The 24,618-nt window shown below is 44.3% G+C and overlaps 3 protein-coding genes across 11 annotated transcripts in view; all 3 read right to left on the reverse strand.

The window, feature by feature from the left end:
- Positions 1-155: 155 nt before the first annotated feature.
- LOC6527301 (cyclin-Y-like protein 1) lies at positions 156-3,965 on the reverse strand. Its single transcript, XM_002088358.4, has 3 exons — positions 3,889-3,965; positions 1,683-2,757; positions 156-1,591 (listed from the first exon to the last, which is right to left on the reverse strand). The coding sequence occupies exons 2-3, from the start codon at positions 2,500-2,502 to the stop codon at positions 1,209-1,211; spliced, it is 1,203 nt and encodes a 400-aa protein (XP_002088394.1). The 5' UTR covers positions 2,503-2,757; positions 3,889-3,965; the 3' UTR covers positions 156-1,208.
- Positions 3,966-4,306: 341 nt separating this feature from the next.
- The window catches only part of LOC6527303 (calcium/calmodulin-dependent 3',5'-cyclic nucleotide phosphodiesterase 1), an 84,334-nt gene continuing 64,022 nt past the window's right edge, over positions 4,307-24,618 (reverse strand). For 2 of the 9 annotated variants that reach the window (XM_015197657.2, XM_039371025.1), the window contains 6 exons: positions 24,479-24,592; positions 23,903-23,965; positions 21,548-22,078; positions 9,041-9,290; positions 7,715-8,852; positions 4,307-6,942 (listed from right to left, as the gene is read on the reverse strand). In XM_015197657.2, coding sequence (XP_015053143.1) covers positions 6,776-6,942; positions 7,715-8,852; positions 9,041-9,290; positions 21,548-22,078; positions 23,903-23,965; positions 24,479-24,592 — 2,263 coding nt within the window. In that variant the 3' untranslated portion in view covers positions 4,307-6,775. Of the gene's footprint in view, positions 6,943-7,207; positions 7,464-7,714; positions 8,853-9,040; positions 9,291-11,583; positions 13,679-21,547; positions 22,079-23,902; positions 23,966-24,478; positions 24,593-24,618 lie in introns of those variants that run through there. The other 7 variants (XM_015197652.2, XM_015197651.2, XM_015197655.3 and 4 more) reach the window with 5 other exon arrangements.
- LOC26535667 (polycomb protein esc) lies at positions 18,287-21,538 on the reverse strand. Its single transcript, XM_015199164.2, has 4 exons — positions 20,383-21,538; positions 20,177-20,310; positions 19,935-20,106; positions 18,287-19,487 (listed from the first exon to the last, which is right to left on the reverse strand). Exons 1-4 carry the CDS (start codon positions 20,440-20,442, stop codon positions 18,576-18,578), a joined length of 1,278 nt encoding a protein of 425 aa, XP_015054650.1. The 5' UTR covers positions 20,443-21,538; the 3' UTR covers positions 18,287-18,575.

Below are 24,618 nucleotides of genomic sequence, written 5' to 3' on the forward strand. Positions count from 1 at the left end.
AATATTTTAAAAATCGAACTATTTAAGGTTTATATTCATGATATTTTGTAGCAAGACTATATAATATATATAATATAGCCATAGTTTTAGCTTCCAATTCGATCTGAGCAATCTTTAATATAAACATAATTATAAAGGAGAAAAAATGCAGGATATAGAAAGTGTATTTCTTTGATTTGCTTTTATTTAGCTTTATCGTAAAATAAATTACAAAATAAAATACATTTCGCATATAATTCGTATCCTTATATGTCTAGTACATTAATTTACTCACAAATCTTTTGGGTTAATATTGCGCTGTGCTCCTTGCAACTTTCGCTCGGATTTTGTTTATTTTCCTTTTCCTAATGCTAAGAACCAAAAAACAAATCAACTAATCAACTTGCCGCAGGCCACGCCCCCTAAATCCTTTTGTGCCTGAAGCCTGAAGACGCGGGGAAGCCGAATATGCGAATATCCGAATATCGTTGATCGCATAAAGCTAAATGGAAACTATAAGAATCACACGAAATCATGTAGGGATATTAAGAAAATGGTTGCAAAGTAAACAAATTAAATTCGTAACAAATGTACAGGGAAATGTTTTGGGCGCGGACGCTAAGTAAATGACGATTTCGTGGCCGAGGCCAACCGTTGAGATTAAATTGATTGGATGCCAGCTGCTGGGTGGCCAAGTCAAATACAATATTATAATTTTAAGCCTTTTGTACAAACAATTCTCTACTGTTCTGTTCGGATCTACTGTTCTGATCTGGATCTTTCGTTTGGCAATTGGTTACGCGTTGCTGTAGTACTTCTTTCTGTGTCTCTGTTTAAAATCATCATCCAAATCCTTGGCTGCATCGGTAGTTTCGCTAACATACATCGATCGCATGTATATGTAAAAAGTGGTCCTTAATTCGAGACGTGTGGTTAAAACGCTTTTCGTGTATATATAAGACTGTGATTCTGCACGTATTTAGGTGTTCCTTTAGAGTGTGCTGGCTAAAAAGCCTCCCGAAAAGTTTACGCAACCGGGTGGCCTACAAAATGAATCTGTATCTGTATCTGTATCTGAATCTGAATCGGAATCTAAATCTGATTCAGCGGAGAGCTACGGTTCTCAAATAACATTCGATCGGACTACGGGACTACAGAGTACGGATCTCTTGACTCATTGCTCATTGCTGCTGGTTGTTGGTTGTTCGGTTTTAGTAAGCTAATATAAATCACGATAGTATGGCCACGCTACGTCGCGGCCCGCCCTGACTGATGTTGTCCATGGAGGACCACTTCTTGATGCCGTTCTTGAGGGCCTCGGCGGTGACCTTGTCCTGCATCACACGCGACATGGCCTCCAGCTTCTGGGCCCGCTCCTTGGACAGCGGCTCCGTGGGGAAGTTGAGCTCGTTGGCCTCGGCGAGCGTGCGCAGGTCGAAGTAGTATTTGGCGTACACCGAGGACGGCACATTGATGTTGAACTGCAGCAGCTCGAGGAACTGGCGCTCCAGCTCGTTCATGTCCTCCACGGTGATGTCTTTGAGTATCTGGCAGTAATCCACGTTCCAAACGGCCTGGTCATCCCACACCTTCGAGGCGAGCAGAATGGCACCTGCCATTATAGTTATGGATTAGTTATAGATTAGTAAAAGCATTCAAGATGTTATTTATTTGCTTTAAAACCGATCGCAACTGCAACTCACCCAACACCATGCGCTTCCAGTTGCAGGGGCCCACATCCAGCTCGGCGTAGGTGAGGAGCCGCTCCAGGTAGACTAGCGTGATGATCGCACACTCGGCCGTCAGCTGGGCGGCGTTGAAGAGCGTGCGCACGAACTTGTAGATCTGCCTGTGCTCCGGATTGTGCGTGTCGTAGTTATCCGGCACCTGGTCGTGGGTCAGCGGATGCAGCTTCTCGTCGAAGATATCCAGCCGCCGGTCCGATTGCCGATTCTTGATGTGATAGTAGATGGCCAGCGAGACGCATTTGACCGTATTCTTAAGATTCGGCTGCGACACAGTGCTGTCGTCCAGATAGATCGTCGAGCAGGAGGAGCTCTTCTTCATGCCACCACCACCGCCGCAACTATTGCCGCCTGGCGTACTGCCACCGCCTCCTCCGCCGCTGCCCGCCTGCTGGGCAATCTGCTGCTGCGACCGCTTGCGCGTCATGCCGCCATTCTCCACCTTGGATCGTTCCAGGAACATGGTGGCTGCGGTGGGATCCACCGAGGGATCCTCCTCGCCCTCCAGCGCCTCTCGCTCGGAGATGTGCTGCAGATTCTGCTGGTTCTCATAGTTGTCACCGCCGCCGCCCTGCTGGTTGTGCTGCTGATTGTGGCCGTGCTGGTGATGGTGCAGGTGCACCGTCGACGCGGATCCATGGTGGCCGTCCAGCTGGTGCTGCGACGTGTGCGGCGGATGACTCAGCTGGTGGCGCTCCTCGAAGACGGGCGGCATGTCCTTGGACTTGCGGTCCGACTGCGGACTGGAGTACGCGCAGCAAGAGTTCTTGTTGCCCATTTCGCCGATTTGAATGGGGTCGGTTGGTCGGGCGCTCAAACTAAATGCAACTTGGCTTGGCACTCACTCGCTCCGTCGCTCCCTCGCTCGTTCGATCTCTTGACTAGCGGATGGACCCCGGATACGGATCCTGCTCCTGGCAGTCGCTCACGCTCGGTTCTCGCTTTTGGCACTTGGTCGTCGTGCGTCTATGTCTATGGGCATGGCGCTGGCGTTTCTATCGCTCCACAATTACCGCTGCCCGTCGAGCGTTTGCTGCAAAGAATGGAGATAACGCTTAGCCTCGGCTTCTATTCGATCTTATCTGCAAATCTGTTCTCATCCCATAACCCATTATTAATTGCACTGCCCTTCTCGGCTGGGTGCTATTCGAATTCAGAGGAGGTTTGCCACTTTTCCTATTCTGTATGCTACCTGAGTTGGCGCTGAAACTATTGTTTATAATATATATTTGAGTGCCAACTGATATTTTATATGATCTAAGTGATAGCATCTAAAACAAGCTACTTTATAGAGAACTGAGATCAAAATAAGAGGTTGATTACAGCGCAAACTGACTATTTGATTGATTTTAAAGTTTGATGCACACATAGTATCATATAAATTGTGGGGAAAGGCAGCTGTAGATATGATAAAAACGTTGTTGTTTTAAAAGATAGTGGCGTGAAACAAGTCACATGACGAAGCCAAAAGATTCCATGCACAAGACAATGCAGTGGAGTTTAGAAAGGCTGTAGAAAGGCAGGGTATTCGAGCATTCGACCTGCAGGCTGTGCTAATCTTACTATCTGCCGATTATTTGCTCTGTTTACAGGCGGGGAATCGCTTTGGCTTAAAGGCCGGCCAGATTGTTGTGCGAAAAGTTAATTAGCCCGCGACACGACACTGGGCTGCAAGTTGCCTAATTTGGCGAGGTCTTTGCTTTATTTTCGCTGTTTCTGATTTTCTGCGTGGGGAGCACGACTTTTTCTTCTTTTTCCCATTTTCGGGAGGGGCGGGGTGGCAGCGAAGCTTGTGACTTTGTTTACGGCGTGGAATACCGGGAATATTGGATGATTTGTCACCGGGTGGACAACTACTGATGGCCCAGTGCCCCGATTGCCGTATCGTATCACTACTCAAATCACTTCGAGCGTTTTTCCCCGCACATTAATCATTGAAGTGAATGAATGAATGAACGCTGGCGCCGCTGTCGACGCCGGCTGCGCTGCTCGGCCTCTGCCCGGAGAAACACCCACGAATGGCCACCGAATGGTGATTATGCCGAGATTGGGCAAATTTGGTGTCTATCACACGGTTGGAGCGTTGGCCGCCAGTTGGGCGAGCAGTTGAGCCAACACTTTTCACACATCTTTGGTGTTTTACTCGCGTTTTTTTTTTAATTACCTGCTCGAAAATGAAATGTATCGTATTTTATAAATATCGATAAGTATCAGTGCCAGTGTGGCCGTTGAAGGTTAGCATGAAATTACCATCCGGCTTAGTGTCGATTTTTGGAAAAAAAGATACCAAACAAATGCCATAATACCCGGTTTTAAAAACATGGCATTTCTCGTAACAATTTATTTGAACTTATAAATTAGACCTTTAAGTATATGAGCATTTACGATTTGTATTATAATAACATAAATATGAAATCCAAGAAGGCATATTCAACAAGCCGATAGGTGATGAAGCTGTATTTATCGATGTCACAGTTTTGACCAGGTGGCAACATTGAATTCAAATACAAGCGCGGGCTTTCAATGAAAAAATAGTTTAATTCAGTTATTAAAAGTTTTCCGTAAGAAAAGACCCTCGAAAGTTAGGTTTAATAAGAATTTTTATTAGTATATTAAAAGTCATATGGTGTTATTATAATTTACTTGAAAGTATTTCGTAATAAGCATACATCTCAGCCATATACCCTTTATCTCAAATATTTGTTTGCAAATTTTAGACCATCGCCGTTAGTTTATGCATATTATATGTTGAGTTTAACATAGTAGGAAAATTAAAAACGTTTCATTAGTAGGCTTTTGTTTTGAGAAAACTTGTAAAGTACACAATTAGTTTGCTTATACGATATATCAATAACTGGGCTAGAAATGAACAGATGAACCAAAGTTATTTACAGATCTCAGTAATATGCGATTTGGGTTTTGTTTTTGGTTTTTGGTGTGGAATGGCTACTTTATTCCCTTTAGTTAGAGTGCATTCGCTAGTATACTACATCTTTTTGCATCCTGTGCAAGTTGTATTTACACAAAATGTATTTTTCATATTTTTTTATTGGGGGCTTTATAGTTAAGTAGTTTATATTATTATTATTAAATGTAATGATTGCTTTCAACTTATTTACCGTATGCAAGTGTGTATTTCATATTGTTCCATCAGCTAAGTTTCTCGATAACAAGTTTCCACATCGGCCGGAACTATATAATATAGCAATATGTCTATGTGTGTTAATGATACTACTAGACTACGTTTTGCTAATAACATTGAATCGTAAACCTCATATATGTATATATCGATTAGTAGTGTTACTCATTTTCATGGCTTTCTCATTTTCAACAGAGATAAATAACAACTTTTTATTCAGTTTCCTTTGAAGGTCTGCAGCCTAACGCTATTTTAATCAGGACTTTGTACAGATTTTTGAGAGATATATACGATATATACGATGTATAAGCGCATCGCTTTGAGCGTTCGAGTTTGATATACACTAACACACACTGTTTGTTCAATAATATTTACGGTCCGCATAATAGGTATTCGGTATTCGGTATTCGGTGTTTGGTATTCTGGCGCTATATTTATCCCATTAATGGGTGGGCTAGGAGTAGATTAATGTTTGTCTTTAATTTGTGGCTATGGCTATATGGCTACTAGTAGACATCCGCTATACACATCTGCATCTGCATCTGCACCACGATTTTTCGTACATTTATCGACTACCTTAATAAAGCTATGATCCCAATTTCAGCTGATAATTTGGTACCTTACTGCTAAGCACTTTTACCACTGCCCTTTGACCCTCGACTGTTTTCCACCTCAATTTTCCCACATTTCCGCCGCTTTTCGCCCTCTGCTCACAATTGGTAAAGAGCAGTGGTAAATCTTAAAAGAATGGTCCCGCTATCAGACATTTTGAAAAACGTTTGAAAACATTTCAAGTTGATTAAGGAAAAGAAAAACCGAAACGAAAGAAAATCAAAAACCTCCTGCGACTCAAGCCCTCCTTCACTTTCTCCTCCACTTTCTCCTTCACTTTCTCCTCTCACTTTTGTCCCGCGCTCACGTATAAAAATAAATATGTTTTGTAGAAACGTGACTATTATATCCTTAACAATAAATATTATATATCCCATCGTATAGGTAGCTATGTGCATTTGTAGAGTGGAAAGTTTTCGAAATCCTCGCTTTCGTTTGGTTTCTTTTTTTTAGGTAAAAGTCTGTTAGGGGTTGGGGTTGGTTTGAGAGGAGAGTATATACAAGTCGTATAGCTAGTTGTCAGGTATTTTTTGGTTTAGCTTTTAGTTAGGTACTTAATATCTAGACAGATCCTCTAGTCTGTCACCACTTCTCACGAAAACCACTCGTTAAATTGAGCAATTCGAATGCTTGGTAAATGCAAACACACAAAAACACACAAAACACCAAAAACTAAGGTCGAAAATAAAAGGTGCAAACGATTACAAAAATATATGTATTTAATTAGAACGAAATGGCGTACATCGAACTTATACAAATCATACGATAAATTCCACATTTGACTAAAACTAACGAAGTACAAGTACAACTGAATTCTAAATATAAATGCTCGCAACGAACCAACAAATTCACAACAAATTCCAGTTGAACTCCTCGCTATTTACATCTACGCGTTTATTTTCCTCTGTTCGTTTGTATTTGTGCATGGTCATTTTCATGGGTTTTCTTCTTCTGTTTTTCAATTAGCTTTTCCGTTTGCAACAACAAAGTGTACAGTGTACAGTATTTATACATATATATATATATCGATATTAGTGTACCGCAACTAAGCCTATATATCTATGTATATGTAGATGATGTACGCTAGTCTAACTCTACCACAATTCACATAGAGAGCGCATTTGAAGCGGTTTGTTATCAATAATATTCTAGGCTGATTCTAAGCTTAGTAAACAATATTCTTGCAGCTTCTTCTCTCAGTGTAACCATCAAAGTTTCCTCTTGTGTTCTCTTCATTCCGTTTTCGTTTTCGTTTCCGTTTCAGCTTGCCGCCGGCCGACAGGTGGCGCCATGGCCCCCCTTAGGCGGCAGCGCCATCTGCCGGCTCCGCCGCCGACTCACTCTGCTCGCCATCGGCCGCTTCCGTTTCCGGCTTGCTTTCCCCCTCGCCCTCCTCCTTCACTTCTGCTGCTGCTGCTGCGGCTGCAGCTTCTTCCGCTGCGGTGGCCAAAGCGCGGGCCTCGGCATCTGAAAACAGGTGAATTTTTAGTGTTCCAATTGTTCACTGCATCGTTAGTTAATTAAACTAAATTTTATTACTTTCTGAACCACTTACTGTACCTTAATTTAACCAGAAATATTAATGTTTCCCAATTTGTTTCATTTTTAAGCCAGACTCAGATTATGAAAGTGGTTATTTTGTATATTTAAAATGCATGTATTATGCAAGTAAATGATTTTGTGGGGAAATAATATGAGGAATGTTAGTTAACCAATTCAAAATGCCAACGAATTTCAAGTAGTGCTTTTAAAGGAAATAATAGAAGGAAGTTTAGTAAACCAATTCAAAATTCGAACTAATTTCAAGGCGTAGCTAGTACTGCTTTTAAAGGACCTGCTGCCGCCAAATCCTGCAAGCTTCCTCCCGTCACTTGGCTTAGATCGTAATAGGATTGCGCTTGTCTTTTGTATCTAGGGAATGGTTCTTGATTCTCGATTCTTGGCGCTGGATGCCTAATGACCGCTCTTTCGGCGCCGTTCCATCAGCTCTGCGTAAGAAGGTTTTTGCATGAATAATAAACGCCCACTGGCAGGCGGGAGATCAAAGCGAAGGACAGCTCAAACTCAATTAGCGCCCCTTAATGTGACTACAAAAAGCGGCAGAGTCGCCAGGCAATTAATATGATAATGAAAGCGCACTACACTGAGATCTAAGCTATAGTTTGGCATTTGGTAATATTAGTTTACTAGTATATATATCTTATCTACCATTGTATTTGCCGCAGTGCAAGGAACTCACCTTTGACGGCCTGCTCCTTCCATATCCGCTTGTTCTCCACCAGGCAGCTGAGCCACGGCTTGGGTATGTTGAACTTGGAGGCGGCGCTGCCGGTGAGACTCTTGCGGGCGAGGCACTCGGCGGCGGTGGTCTTCGCCTCGGTGCGACTCTGTGGCTTCTCCATGCTGGGCGTGATGCCCGAGTTGGGTATCACGATGGCCGAGTTGGTCGTGGAGTTGGCGGTCGGCTCGTGCTCCACCAGAGTGGAGGGCTTGGCCTTGTTCATGGGCGCAATGGGGGCCAGGATGAGCTCGAGCATGTCGGACATGACGCCCATGCTGGGCTCCACGATGAAGTCGATGAAGCAGATCTGCGACTCGGCCACCAGTGTGTTGTTGCGATCGCACAGCGGACTGAAGGGCAGGCCCAGTTCCTTCTCGAGATCGCCCTGGCGGAAGAACTCCTCCAGCAGCAGCATCGTCCAGCGATGATGGACGCCCCACTGCTTGGCCGGATGCGAGATGTCGCAGCAGTGGAGCACCAGGGAGAGCACCTTCTGCTTGTCAATGGTCGCCTCCTGGAGCGTCAGCAGCTGGCGCATGGCCTTCATCTGCTGGAAGTGATTGGTCATGTCGGTGCCGAGGACCATTTCGATGACCAGGCCGCGCAGTTCGCGGAACTCCTCGCGCGACAAATGCGACAGGATGTTGTACTCATCCTCGCGCAGCAGCCGGAAACTGGCGCTGGCATGGTGATTCTCCAGCACAGCCCGATCGTTGTAGAGCAGTGCCGTCTCCGAGCCGGACATCACGTGGAAGTTATTGGTGGTGCCGGTGTGCTCGTAGTCGTGCAGCAGGGCGGCCAGCAGCGAGGCGAAGATCTCCAGGTCCGTTAGCCAGTTCATCAGACCCGTGTTGCACAGGCAGTAGTGGATCGTCTGCATCACGTCCACGGCGTGCAGGTTGTTGTGGTACGGATTCCGGTAGCGGCAGTAGCCCTCCTCCACGCGGTGCAGGAATGCCTCTAGAATTCCCGGCGCAATCTTGAACTTGTGTATGGAGCCGTAGCGGTTGAACAGCTCGTAGGCCACGTACTTGACCACCTGGCCACTGGCCGCCTCCGTGAGGGCGAACACGTCGAAGGTCCAGTCGTCCAGGTTCTGTGGCGGATTAAGAGATTGGTTTGGAATATGAGAACTAGTTCTATAACTCCCAATATGATTTCTTATTGTTATATTTACAAGATATCACCTTGTATCGAATGGATTGTTATATTTACAAGATATCACCTTGTATCGAATGGATACTGTATAGGTATCTATATATGTACTGATTCTGGAGCACCCACCTTGAGCAGCCTGACCACGTCCGGTGGGAAGGCCGTGAGGGCCGAGCTGGAGACGCGGCGGTACATGCGGTCCACGAAGATGCCGGCACGGATGGCGTGGGCCACCGAGCGGAACTTGGGCTTCTCGTCGCTCTTGCGCCGGCTGGTGGCCATCTGGCGGGTGAAGGTCGAGGCCAGCCACTCGCGCACCTCCGGCGGCACTGCATCCGGCTGCACCTCCGACAGCTCATCGTCCTCGTCGGCCAGGCGCCTGTTTAGAAGGAGATCCAGGTGATGCGGAGTTGGATTGGTGTTGGGATGGGGTGGAGAAAAGAGTCATCTGTTAGTTGAGTTGCATTTGAAGCGGCTTGCCGGGTTAATCGGTTACCAAAACAATACTCAGAGTAAATGTACAAAAATGAAACCGAATCTTAAGTTGGTTATCTGCTTTCGAGTTCGACAAGCTATTGCTAAGTTCAACTCAAAATGTAAGCCAAATTTGAAACAAGCAAAACTCAAGAGGAAACCAAGTTTCGGTGTTGATTAAAATTTTGCATGGAAAAAAAGGAAAGTTTTTCGTGTTTTTTTTTTTGGGGTAGAAACAAAGTTTAGTTTTCGTATAAAAGTTTAATTAGTGAGAGCGCAGGAAAATAAGTAGTTTCAGTTGGTTAGAGTAACAATTACAGATGCAGATACAGATGCAGATACAGATACAGATAGGTAATTTCCTTTTGCACATTATATATTTGCACTAGCTAGTTAACAACTCGCAAAGTTTGGGGGCGTGGTCGTGTGGGGGCAGTAGAGTGGGTGGTGGTGCAAAGTTTCTACTATGCAAAAAGCTAACAAGAGCATGCTTCGTGTGGCAAGTGGCATGTGGCATGTGGCATGCGGCATGTGGCATGCGGCATGTGGCATGTGGCTTGTGGGTGGTAGTGAGTGTGCGTGTGTATTATGGGCGCGGTCGGTGGCAAGTCAACAGATTTTCTTAATTGCATGCCAAGTATCTGTGCATATCACGTGCAACATCAAAGAACGAGAACAGCAACGACAACCGAACTTCGTGCTAGCTACGGCCAGTTTCACTTGCCCAAGTCGCCAACTGGCCCACAATAGCCAGCCCAGTCTTCCTAATTGGCTCCGGAACTCGCCCACACTGGCCCCCACCCACGCACAGTTGGCAAATCCGTAATAATTGGAGCTATCAATGACCCAATCAATGCATTCCCTTGACAACCAGCTTTTGTAGGTTTGACCCTCGAAAAATTCTTATTATTACGTAGGTGGATGTAACACAACCCACACTCGACCCAAAAAGTGTTTCAGGAATGGGAATATGGAAATAATAAATTATAATAGATAGCTAAACGACTAAGTAAACTTAATACGTATATAAATATTTCTGTGAATTTACTGAAATACTCTAAATATTAGTTAAGTAAATTTCTCAAAAGTTAAGTCACTTGCTAGCCAAGGTAGCTGAAATTTGGCTAAGAGCTTAAAATATTGGATGACAACAATGGTGAGCATCAAATTCCCATTAAAACTTCAAACGAAATTGACAGTTTTCTTGGAAAATCATTTCATTTTCCTCACATTACTGGCCATTTTCCTCGTACCCACAATATAAAAGCACTCTAACTGAAATCCCAGCAAAGAAGTGATGGGAAAAGAGACTTAAGCAAATTAGCGAATGATTCAATTATGGTTAATTAGACTAACTTCAGAGCTCATTCAGTGGCCCCCCCCCCTTCGCCACCTCCGCTCACAAGTGATCTAGAGTGTATGTACGCGATTTCTGGCCAAGATTCTCGAGTGGCTCTTGGCTTAGTGGGTTAACTTGAGGTGATGCCCTCATAGTTGGTGGGTGAACCACGACATAAATTCAGAACTAATGAACGCGGTTGGCTTAAGTGGAACTGGGATTTTGATAATCCGGAAGGGTTTTACGGGTTATTTATTCAATTTATTAACTAATTCAAGGATTTAAGATTTAGTTTGCAGCAATTAATTTTACTATGTGGTGAAGAGAAGTATCACAAGTTAGTAAAATAATTCGGTTTTCTGCATCACTTATATGAATAATTCACTTTTTTGTGTCGCAAAATCATCAGTTATAGTAGAGTTCACTATAGTGTGCAATACCCTTTCCTTCCTGGTCCAGTAACGTCCCCATGAAGTCCCCAGAAATGGGCGTCCTTTATCCCGCAAGGACGAGGTCCTCGCAGGACATTCGCTATAAAGTGCGGCGACAGTGTGTCATGTGGATTTATTCTCTGTGCACTTCCTACCAATGTTGCGGTTGCACTATTTATCTTGCAGCAAGTTAAATCACTGGGCTTTTTTTCTGTTTCAGACTGTGTTGGTTGTGGATTTTGGATTTTTTTTTTGGGTTTTGGGTTTTGCGTTTTGCGTTTTGCGTTTCGGGTTGTTGCAGTAGAATTACTCCGATTTTAATACCATTCGCTCAGCATGGCATGCTCCACTTCGGACACACAGAACATAGTGTTTAAAGTTTGCAAAGTTTGCACTATGGAAATCCAACTGGCTATGCAAGATCGCACCTTTTCTTCTTCTCCTGCGTCTCCTTGGCGCGATACTGAATGATGAACTGTATCAGCTCGACGGTGATGACGCTTTGTCGGCTGCTCTCACGCCTCAGACGACTCATGGCGCGAACGGCGACGACGACCACGATGGTAATGACGGTCAGCCGGCTGGAGCGGCTCGCCGATGGCTGCTCGGATACGGATACGGATACGGATACGGATACAGATACAGATACTCCTGTTGGTTCAGGCAAAAGCTCTAGCTCAGATACAACACCCTCCTCGCGGCTCCAACCTGGTTCGTACATGGAGTTCAGCTGGAGGTTGACTTTGTGGCAATGTGGTGCCCGCTGTTTTGGCACTTGGAAATTAATACATCACTTTCACTTTTTTTTGGGTGGTTTTTGGTGGGGAAGGGGGGTGCTCTGCTCTTTTGGGGCGACAATTTCACTGCCACTTCACTTTCGTAATTAGCTGGCAACACAAAATGCGCTTTTAATGACGGCGGTATAGCAAATATTTGTGCAGCACTTTTTTTCGGCTATTTCGTTTTATATTTTTTTTTTTTTTTCGCCCAATGAATATTCTTTCTAGTCGCCGCTCGTTGCTCGATTTTTGTGTACTTGGCCCGTCGCGAGTTAAATTTAAACTGAATTGCGGCGAGCGGGAGCGCAAAAAAAATGCCCGCAAATGGTTAGCGAAATTTTGCCACAAGAAGCCATTCCCCGGGAGCTCCAGTTGCCCCAGTTGCTCCAGTGGCTTCAGTTGCGTGATACTGGGAGTACGCCGAGTCCTGGCCCAGCAGGATTGCGTGTACACGCCAACTGCAGGATGAGGAGGAAGAAAACTGGATCCGACCTCCAGTTTAAGGCCGGGAGTTTTCCAAATGGAAAACTTGGAAAACACTGGGCCAGCTGGCCCATATCAATTATGTCAGCGCTAAGACATCGCCGAGTCATGCCAAGCCCACTATTATGTACCAAAGGCCAGGCACTGAGCGAAAAAACTACCATGTTTTCTTTGCAAACAAATGAAAAAGATCGAGGAGTACAGAGAAACATTCCTTATATGCTCCCCAAGTTAAATACACATTATTGTTACCACAAACTAACACTGCAATATGGGAAGCTGCATAGAAGTGGCATAGTTGTTGGCAGAACTAAAGTTAAAGCTAAGTTAAAGCTGTGATTTTACAACTATGATTTGCCTGTTTTCCAACCTTTTTTTCAACTTTTTCCCACAAAGTTTTTTAGGTTTTTTCAATGGCTTGCAATACTCTACAATTTCGTGCCCCTTTTTCCTGGCAGCGTACTCCCAAGTCTGGATCTAGTCCACTCGCAAATACTTTTACTATTTGCCACAAAACAATTACACAAAATGCCAAGAGGCAGCCACGAAACAATACAATAGCAGCAAAGTATCCTGAGGAAGAGCGACTTTGGCCGTAATAACCAGCAGAGGTAGTGGGAATAACCGGAGCCTGATAAACACGACAACGTCACGAATTCATTTGCCCAGAATTCGGAACAGAGCAAAAGTATCTGTGGCTGAAAGTAACTTTTGTTTAATGACTTTCCCACCCACCATTCCCCTCCCTCTGGTTTTTCATGCCTCATTTTTATGGACTAGGGAATGGCTTTGAAGGCATTTTGTTAGGTAGTCATAAAAAGAGAGTGCCAAGAAGCCACCAATTTCGAGCAAGTTCTTTGGCCAATTGCATTCGCCATTCGTGAGCACTCGACTCATTTTCTTTTGATTCAATTTTCATTTGGCGAGCGTGCGGCAAATTGCGTGCTGCGGCGTTTGCTAAAATAAATTGCATCAGTTATTGGCACATTTGCATGATTTCTCCATGAGCATTCACTCGACTTCCTCCCCTCGATTCCCTCGTTTCCTTTGCGATATGCAGTTGGCCAGCACGCGAGCTTTAAGCTGGGCAAAATGGCTGGAAGTCTGCAACAGGTTGCAGCTGGATTGAAACAAGTGCAGCTGCAAGTGTAATGCATATTCTTAGATCTATATCTGCAAGTTGCATTTCAAATAGTTTCATAAAAAAGAGTTTGCTTACACTCTGCCTGGTAATTTTCAAAACCCATCATAGTTTAAAGCTTCATCTTAAAACTGTATGGAAATGGTTCCTTGATGTTTTGAGGACATTAGTTTGGGTCATTTGGTGAAGGAAGCTGCCACTACTGCCACACAAAGGCGCAATGATAATGCGTTCGCCTAGAAAACCCAGCTTTTACCGCCCCACCACCCACTTTGGGTTTCCCGGGAAACATCATGCTACTTAATAGTTATGCGTGCAATTTCCTGTATGAGTACTTGTGCCCCAAGCGCTTTGTCCTTGCGCACAGGATGTTTTTGTGGGCCATTCCTGGTTGTCATCGCCAGCGGAGGCACACGGGAAATTGCTGGCAAATTGACAGCTTTGTTTTGTGCCAATGATTTTGCGTTGACGGGCGGCCTTTTGAAAACACTCCACCCACGAAATCGGCTCACATGACCCAAAGCCCCAAGCCCCAAGCTGAATCTCTGAATCTACTCCCACTTCTACTTCCCAATATTTATGGAATGGGCGGAGATTGCGCAAGGACGTACGTGCAACATAATACAAAAGCCAGCGGATAACTCGGAAAAATACAACGAGGGGTGCTTCAAGAGTTCCCCTGCTAGCTAAGTAGTAATCTTCAATCAGAAATCTCATTAAAGCTTATTTTGAAAAATATATAATAGAAAATATAAAATAGGAAATATAAAATAGGAAATATAAAATAGGAGATATAAAATAGGAAATATAAAATAGGAAATAAAAAATAGGAAATATAAAATAGGAAATATAAAATACGAAATATAAAAAAGTAAATATAAAATAGGATAGTGCGATATATATATGTATGTATACAATCGTTTCCCCAATGTTAATAGTTGCATGAATAAAATATTTTAAATAGTTTACCTATTGTTTTCAATGGAATTTACTAGGTCTATAGCAAAAGTTGGCCAACTTTCAAAGTACATATGTATAGATTAAATATTTTAACAAATTGATATATTTCAAATTTACTACCGAAACATTTCAGTAGCGACCCTCGCAGCTGGAAGCACGCCCACGGCTTTGAGCGATTAAAGTGCGTATTCGCTTTGTGTTACCAGAAAGGCGGAAGACAGGAGCTCGCAGAGCAGGACCTAATGGCCGAACGGCAGAAGGACCCCAAGGTCCTTTCACTTGATGCGACTATTTTGGATACTTGGATACATATCCCCCCTCCTTCAACTGGGCAACTCGGTCGACCCCAATCCATGCGGCACCTTCGAGCTTCTGCCGATGTGGCAGAAATTGGCAGTTAACATCATTTGTTATTGATTTTCGCATTGGATAGTAGAGCTGGATATTAGTAATATCAGCTGTCCTGCGTCCTGCGGGGTTATTCCCTTCTTTTTGTGGGTCACTTCCATTGTACTCGCCAAAAGATGATTGATGATAGGGTACATACAACACTGTATTGTAACCTTCAACTTGGGCGGAGTGGATGGGGTTTGGGGTCTGTTGACCCAATTTCTAAGCGGTCGATGGGGGTGCTGCTCTCCCTTCTGACTCATTTGAATATTAGTCGCCATTTTAATTGGACCCTGCTGCTGATGTACGTACTTCTACGTACCTATATCTATATATGTATGTACATATATATATGCAAACCGCTTAATTATAATGCACATACATCACTTAATCGCAGCTGACAAGCAGCGTTAATGACTATAAATGGTACAGTTCCAATTACTTGCTTGCCACGCCCTCTCGCCGCTGTCGCCTCTTCTGCGGCATAATTGCAGATTGGTTGCCTTTAATTGTGATTTATTGGATTTATTGAATAATTGTTGCTATTTATTTTCGCCGACTGACAGCCCTTTCTTCACATATTTTCCACTATTTTGTCCGTTCCGCGCGTTTTGTGTGTGCGCGAAGTCCGAAAACGAAAACACATTAAATTTTTTACCACCTTATCGGCATGAATGGAGCCGCAAAATGGAAAATGGCATTTAATTTGTGAATTTTTAAACAATAGATATCTGGGCCGTTGATTGCGACACTCACATGCGCATTTCCCTATCAGTCTGCCTTTGAAATTTTACAAAGTTGGCGATTTCTGTAGTTCCCAGTAAAGGCTTTTTCGAAGTTTTATTATTATTTGTTTTTATCATAATTAAACAATGCCAAAATTGCGTCAGCAACAGCGGCGATGATAAGATACTTTGGATATCGTCGGTTTTATGGGTCTTCAGTGTGGATAGCAGATATGCTAATCGAATGGGTAACTTACAAATTGTTATTACAACTGGCTGTAGCTCCATTTAGTTAGCGATATTTGGAAAGGATATTTCTGGATTTCAGTATAAAGAACCTTTTGGGTTTAAGATATATTTAATACTCTTCACACTGCACAATTACTTATATTTCTTTGAAATATTTTGCAGCTCTTCAAAAATATTCCGCCAACTTCAATGCCTTTAAAAATGCCCCCTGATTACGAGTATATTCCCCTGAGGTTTCTTATTCCACTGCGGCTTTTCAACTTCTTAGATTAAAGTAATTTTTGGGCTTTGGAAATTCTTAGTGCACGTCGGCCGCCTTTAGACGATTTGTCTTCATAAATCGAAAGTGGGCGTACGCCACGCCCCCCCCCCCCCCCCCCTTTTAAGAGCTTAGAACCTAATTCGGGGATTTTCTCGGCCTGATTCCGTGGGCTTTTAGTGGAAACAGTTCCCTCACCCCCAACTCAACCAACTGGCTGACTTGTGAGCTTTGCCACAAACTGACACGCTTAACTTATTTCGGTGTCGACGGCACATGTAAACCGAATTAAAGTGACAGGCTCCTCGAAGGAGGAGGACGCACTTACTCCCCATTCCAGTGGCTCCTTCTCGCCGGCGGCGCGGCTCTTGGCTTGATTAATTTTTGGACCGACAAGTGGCAGACGCAGATCATCATCGTTGTGGGGGACTGGGATTTGGATTCACATACAGATTCAGATTCAGATTCGGATTCGGATTCGGAATCGTGGTGACGCGGTGCAGGGTGCGGGTAATTGCGTATTTTGCGAGTGAGCACACAAACAGACAGCAGAAGCAATCAGACAAATGCACTCAAAAAAAATAAAGGGTAGGTATGGTTTTTAATATTAGAAATATTCATATATGTATACTTCTTCAATAGAATGCTGAAAGAAACACATTTTAAAAACTATTTTATAAACTAAGTGACAGTTTCTAGTGACATAAAAACATTGTGAATAGAGCGCTTAAACTCTATTCTATAACTAATTTATGTAAGTGAAATTGGGTAAAAATGTTATCTTTGTTGCAAAAGCTGGTACATATTGCAGTGGGATTTTTTCGAGTGCAACCACACCAAGACAGACAGCGTGGAACATGGAGCAGAGCTGGAGGAGCATGATGGAGGAGGACAAACCGCAGGCGGATGATGCGTCGCTTGCTGGAGTTGGATGTGTCGTAGTCGTTCTCGTGGATGTGACTGTGGCGACGGGCGTAGCTGAGGACGTGTGTGGAGCTGGTGGCCGAGGAGCGTGCCGAGATGCATCTGGACAGACAGACAAACGGGTACGGATGACAAACATAATGCAGCGCGTGGGGCAGCCACTTCGCTTTTCAATTTAATTTATGGCCCGAAAGAAGGAGCAAACTAGAACAATGGCTGCGGATTAGCTTAGCTCGACTTTGCGTGTCCAAGGCTAAAGCCTCGACGAGTTCTGGGAATCATCGCCCAACTTCGACAGCTTAATGCCGATGCCAAGTCGTTCCGAGGCAACTCCAGCTAATTACTCACAACCACCAAGTGGAGTGGAACGCAGATCCAAGGACAGCGACGGACACAGAAGATGCCAAACCCAATCAGCCAAGAACGATGTGAGTCAAAATACATATATATGTTTGCCATACTCGGAACTTTTAGATACCCTAACCTGCACGTGCTACTGCTTAAAAACTAAAAAAATAAATAAAAATGCTAGCATAACTGATTTGAATTTTGTTTCATACTACTTAACTGCATACATTTTCATCATCATAGTTTTTTCAACTAGGCCAATAGAACCGCAGGAAAAATAAGAGTATGTACATGTTTGCACAGTAAATGAAAAATAAGGCTGAACCTCCATCATAAATTCCGTTTCATGTTTATGTTGCCGAAGTAGTGTTCCATTTGGGAGCCCCATCAACATTGCCAGCGTAATGAAACAAGCTATTTTCATAAGCTTCCATTAGATACACCCAAAAAAACACGAGAGCCATGATGGAAATGGCCTGCACTTTCATCAGACGAGAGCGTTCAATAAAAATTCAGCTAGGGCATGGCAAATCATTGAGGGACTCCTGACTCCTCTGCGCGCTTAATCAGTCTGCTGGGAGCTGTTATGTCTGGCTGGGATCGCTGTCCGCCGCCTGGCTACCCACTCATCCCCATGCGCATTCTCGTATTTCGCAGTTTCAATTTCGTCGCCCTTATTATTCCACACATTTCAACCAGCGCAACGGCAGCAGATTGAAGCTGGATGGCAGTGCAGCAATGCATATAAATGACGTAGCAATTGCAAGCCATTTGTTTTGCGGCGCTTTGCTTTGTTTCACAATTAGAATTGCCAACTGGGGACACGCAGCCAACTTAAAGACGCTTACTTGGCTTAAAGAGCAGCAGCTTGTGTTCTAGTTAAGCAGATAATACATATGTCTTTAATGTGAGGTATGCATATGAAAGTGTACTGTCTTCACTTTATTTGCAATAAATAAAGGAATCAGTAAATTGAATTAACAACTGTTCATTATTACATCTTGAAACCTCACCCAACTTATAATTGGATTTATTAGTTATAATTTGAGGCAGTAAGCACTGTAAATGTATCTTAAGGCTAATCAACTAGGAACTAAATGAGGGAAATGTTGTAAGTTTTGGCCACGAGAGATTTGGTTTGTGGTTGCGCCCTGATGCGCCATCAAATGGAAGTCGCTTGTCTGCGGTTCCATCGCCACACGGTGGCGTCATCGCACACGTAGACCAGCACGCTGGCATCGCGGGAGAAGGCGATCTGACGCACCGTGGCCACGCTGCGCGAGTTGTGCAGGGTGGTCATGTGGGCGCCCTCCGGATCGCTGGGATCCAGCTCCCACACATACACCTTGCCCTGCTGGTTGCCCAGGGCGATCACCTTCTGCCACGGATTGAAGCCGAACCTCACGAACCAGATCTCGCATTCGTCGTACTCGAATTCCGCGATGATCGTGCAGGAGGAGTCGCTTGGCTTCACCTGCTCGAAGCTCTGATGCAGTTGTCCCGGCTTCCAGCAGACAATGGCATTTTCGCAGGACTTGGACAGCACAAAGTTGCCAAACCACTGCACACAGTCCACGTAGTTCCTGTGTATATCCCTCGTAGAAAAGTCGGGGAAATGCTTGGTCACCGTGGGGAATGGCAGGGTTGACTTCTCCTGGCTGAAAGTATTCGACAGCTCGATCTTGTGATGGAATTCGGGCGTATTCAGACACCACAGTTTCAGCGAGTGATCCATGCCGCTCGACACAATGCGATCGCCACGCATATTGAAGTCTATGGATAGCACCTCGTCGCGATGTCCCTCCACTCCGCCCAAGATGGCAATGCACACGTGACTCTGGATGTTCCACAATCTAATCGCGTGATCCTTGCTGCCCGACAGCAAAAGCTGCAGCTTGTGCGGATGGAACTTCAGCTCGTTAATGGCCTGTCCATGGCCGATGTAGTTGCCCACCGCCTCGTTCTGCTCGACGTCAATAACCCTGATGACTCCGCGGTATCCAGCCGCGGCCAAGAGCGGCGCAGAGGTCTTAAGGTCGTACGACCAGGCGCAGGTGTAAAATACCTCATCGGGCTGTGAAGTGAATTCAAGTTTCGTTCATATATTTCCAGTGTGTAAAACCCATGTTCGGACCCATATTCTCAGTTATTCTTGGCTCTACTAACAAAATCAGCTTTAACTTAATAGATTTCTACTTTCTTTATAAAATTTGTTGTTTTCAGAATCGGCGCACATTGGTTTTAAATCATATTTGTATAAAAAACATGTAGATGCGCTACTTAAAGCTTTAGTACCTCTGTATAAGGACTTCTAATAAAATTCTAACTTGGAGTGCTAGTTTCCTGGATATTGCGAAATCAAATTGAAAATGAATAGCTTTTACCAAATTGTAAACAAATAACAAAAACAATGAACTATTTTAAACGGTGACTAAGAATCCGATGTTCAACATTAGATGCCCTAACTTTAGCCAACTGATCAATAGGGTCCTGAAGATGGTTCTGTATCCTGGCGACTCACATCCGGATCTGCGTAGCAGTGGAGCAGCTGCATCCCGCCCTGTCGCGGGCACTCGTAGACGGTCACCCGGTTGCTGCCCGCCGTGGCGAAGACCTGGGGCTCATCCTTGCCCAGCAGCGTGTTGAAGGCGACGCCAAAGATGTTGGCACCGTGGTTCTCCTTCACGTGTGTGCTTCGGGGTGATTAATTGGTGGTGGAATCGATTCAGAATCAGTTGCCAGCGCAGTAATTGGATTTCTTACTCGTATTTGTAGGCGGCGCGGCTCTTTGGCTTCGATTTGGTGCTCCGGCGTCCGCGGCGCTTGCTCCGCGTGCTGGACGACGGGGACTTGCTGCGCGAGGTGGTGCTGTTGGTGGTGTAGCTGGCCGACTCATCCTGCAGCCGGCACAAGGCCCAAAAGATCCATTAATTCTCGTTTCGCACAGCCATTTGTCATTCGCTACTCACGCCACATGATTCCTCCGACTCGTCGGGCTCGTTGCCGTTTTTCACTTTATCACTGCTCATTGCGTACGCGCGGCACGTTTACACGGTTAAATGTACCCCAATTAGGCCCCGACTTCAATAAACTATTCGATAATGCTGTTTTTAAGGTTTAAATAGCGAGGCGAGTAAGAAATGTTTTTTTTTTGGCGGCAATAGTGTGACCCCAGTCACAGATCGCGTAAAATGCCAAGGCATTGCAGGCAGTACGGTCTTACCAGTGCGTAGCGTGGCCACCTGGTCACGATCAGTTGGCCAGTGTTGGCAAACGTTAATCGGTATTTTATACACAGTTAGGCGGGAAAGTTAAAAAGTTCAAAAACGACAAAACACATGCGCAAGCTAGTTGTTGAATGAAGAAAACAAACAAATGTAGGACAATTTACATGCCATGGATTCATGTGCGGTATTCAAACTTTGTACACGTATTCACAAAATGACACTGGTCGACAGGACTAGGAGAAATGCAGCTTGCGAGTGGCGTAAGAAGTGGAAGTTATAGTTTTCCAGAAATATTCAAAGATTGGATTATATCTAAAGTAAAATATTTTTTTTTTATTTTGGAAAGAATGTAATTTTAAATGTATTTAAAATATATTTTGGGCAACTATCACATCTTCCAGTTCTTACGCCCTCAAAAGCTTGGAAAGATTTAAAAATATCACGGAGTAACTTAATTTTTTGTCAAATCGCGACAACGAAACATTTACAATCACGCAGAGCGTGAGGGTGGGAAACGAAACAAGTGTCCTTTTTGTTTTTTTTTTTTGATTACTTTAGGATAATATAGTTATTTACAACAGAAGCGAGCAAGAGATTTGAGGAAGGGGACAGAGGCTAGACAGAAGATTACAGCAGTGGAAATCGCAGACAGAGGTCAGCAGACAGATAGATTGGATAGAGGAGATATACAGAGATATACAGAGATAGAGAGATTTAGAGATAGAGAGACAGAGTTCATAGAGTTATGTGTGTATATATAGAAAGTAGTTCATTCTGGAGCTGTGTTGTTGTTGCTGTTGTTGTTGGCTTGTTAACGCAAACGTGAAACGATAAAGGCAAATCGAACGAACTGAAGAGGCGGATAACGGATAACGTTAGTCTAGCTTAGAAATCAAACTTCAAGTACGTTTTGTTCGTCGACATGGACCTGGCCCAGGTGGGTGTCCTTAGGCGCCGTTGCCGGTGCACCGCCGCTGGGTTACTGCAACTGCCACTGCTGCCGGCACTTCCCGCTTGACTCTCGGCCGCCTTGGCACTTGGCTCTGTGGTTGCGCTGGAGGAGCTGCTGGATGTGGTGGTCGGTGGTGCAGGTCCCTTGTCGCCGGGGTCCTTCGAAGGACTCTCCTCCATCACCGATTCCCTCACGGTTTCCAGGGCGGGCTGAAGCTTAGGGGCAGGTGTGTTGGCGGTTGGTGGTGGACCCGTTGGCCCACTGTGCGTCTGCGGGGCCTGGGAAACGCCCTTGGTGCGACTCTCTATGCTGTCCTGGTTGTCAGCTCCACCTCCACCTGCACCTGCTCCTGCTCCTCCAGGCGTCGCCTCCTGCAGGCTGCAGCTGCTATTCGAGTTGTTGTTGTCCTGCTGCTGGTCATCTCGTCCGTGGCTGTGGCTGTGGCGATTGCAGCTCAGGTTCTTGCAGTTCCCATTGCAGCCCCCTCTGCAGAATTAGTGGCCATTGACCATTGAGTGCCAGTTTCGAGTGCCAAGGCAGGCGGTCAAGTTTTTCGGCGCCCAGCAGTTGGCAGTGAGTAACAGCGAACCGGTGCGAATGGGCAATTTTTGGGTTACGAGACACCACGTTGATTTGATGTTGCATGGCATTCGGATTGTTTGTGTGTTTTGTGTACAAGTTTTCATGTATTTTTATTTTTTTTTTTAGGTAAATAGTTTTGGCAATAGAAAGAAAGAATATATAAATAGAACATCAGTTGAGAGATTGTGATAAAGCTTTTGGGTTTTTGGGTTTAGTAGGGGCACAGAATTGGACTTTTCCCACGAAGATTGCCTCACTATAAGCAAAATATCTGTCTTGTTTTAAAATTCGCCCTTCATTTATACAAAAATGGTAAAAATAAACAATATAAAAATGCACTACAGAAATACAGATCCAAAATTCCATTTATTCTTTTTAAAAATGCATCAGTTTCGATTCGAAACTTTTGAATCAAAACAAAAAGTAGACCAAGTGGTAATCGGAGTTAACTCCGTAACTTTGTGAGTTGATTCAAGAAAAAGAAAAACATTAAAATAAATGGGAAAACGACTTTCAACTCAACCCCACTTGGCCATGTAAATCGAAGAATCGTGTCATGTGTGGGGGGGTTTTGTCGGTGGAAAAATGTTTATTAATTCATGTACCCCGGCACCTGAACACAATGGATGCCGCATACTCCATACATATGCAGATGACATTCGGGATTGGTTTGGTGGGGAGGGGGGATTTAATTGAAAGTGCGGTAAATAATAAAAATGCACTGATGCACTGGGCTTGTATTTGCGGAGTGTTCACTTCTGCGGCTGGGAAGCGAACCAAAATCGGGTTGTAAAATGCATTGCTTACCGGAATACGATTTTAACATTTTCAAAATCAATAAAAATTCGTTGTTTTCCGGCATGCTAAACAGGATTAGGCTCAGTATTCAAGCTAACAAAATGCTTTATTGCTAGCTGGAAGACTGAGTTCTGGAAAAATGCCTAAAAATATGGTTCCAATTTCAGTGCTTCAAAATATTCTACTTGAAGTTGTATGTCGAATTCAAAGGCGAAGTTATAGCAGAGGAGAAGAGAACGGATTAAATTCAGTAGAAGCACACAGAGAATTCCATCTGGCGAATTGAGTAGACGTAATGCAATACACCGAAAGAAATGGCGAGCACATAAGTAAGACACCGAGAATTGAGTTAGGAGACAGATCTTCAATAAAATACGGTGCTGCGATTCGTTAGGGGCGGTGTCAGTGTTTTGGGGTCTTAACCTTAGCTTAGTGACTCTCAAGAGCCGAAGGATACAGTACAGTACAGTTCAGTTACACAGTATACATTACGTAAGGCTAGGCTATGGCTAAGAAATACTCGATCTCTGCAAACGTTCTATGGCAATGAGTTCGATGAGTTATAGAAGACAGTATAGATACGATTGATGGGAATGATGATGATGGAGATGATAGTCTAGAGTTCCTTTTTTTTACTGGTAGAGCAAGGCAAAGAATAGATCTCGATAGTCGAAATACACGAACTGAAGAGAGCACTACAAAGAATGAGGATAGCAAAAGTCGGTAACAGAGTTAGAAAGAAGTTGAAAGTAGAAAGTAGAAAGAGGTGAGATAGTAGTTGGTGAGATAATAGTGGTTATTGTGGGTTATTGGATTCATGTGGGCGCGAATTGGGATATGGTTTTACTATAGAAGAGATGTTAGAGTTCAAAATCAACAGAGTTAACGACAAAACCAAAGCGACAAGGCTGGCTCGATGGGAACACTTACTCTTCGCTCTCAACGGATGAGGACGCAATCTGCCCCAACTTTGTTTTACCTGTTGTGGGGCTTCTGCTCAATAACACAGACACACACACAGAGTAACAGTAACAGAACGGATATAAAAAGAAAAATATTCAGATATATTCAGATACATTCAGTAGGTATAACAAGGACCTCGAACCCTCGTTCGTTTGGGGAGTATGTTTATTATATAGCGAAATTAGATGATTTGATGATGGGTGGTAAATGGACTGACTATAGGTTATCGCTGATGGGAAAGCTTGCCTTGGGTGCAAATCCGAAATTTTGAAACTACGCAGCATTACAGTTATCTTGGGCCCTACTCAAAATGGTTAACAAGGCCTACACCAATTCGATGGGCGCCCCAAAGAAGCCCAAGCTGAAGCAGAGTTGTCCACAGATCACAGATCGCAGATCGCAGATCAGTTCGATTCGACTCGACTCGACTCGCTATCCTCTTGGTTAGGCTAGCTCGCCAAGAAGCTGGCAAAATGCTTGATTTTTTTTGTTTTTTTTTTTGGGAATATCTCCGCATGGCCTAAAGCCACCGCTTTCACCTACCTTGATTCGTCTATGAAGACGGCCTCGAGCACACGAGCCGCGTAGTGCAGATTCCGCTGCATGTCCTCGTAGGCCACGGCCTCATGATCCATGCGGCGGAGAAGACTGCGTATTCTGTGGAATGAAAGAGATCATAAGTT

The sequence above is a fragment of the Drosophila yakuba genome, chromosome 2L (assembly GCF_016746365.2).
Source record: "Drosophila yakuba strain Tai18E2 chromosome 2L, Prin_Dyak_Tai18E2_2.1, whole genome shotgun sequence".
Classification (NCBI taxonomy): Eukaryota; Metazoa; Arthropoda; class Insecta; order Diptera; family Drosophilidae; genus Drosophila; species Drosophila yakuba.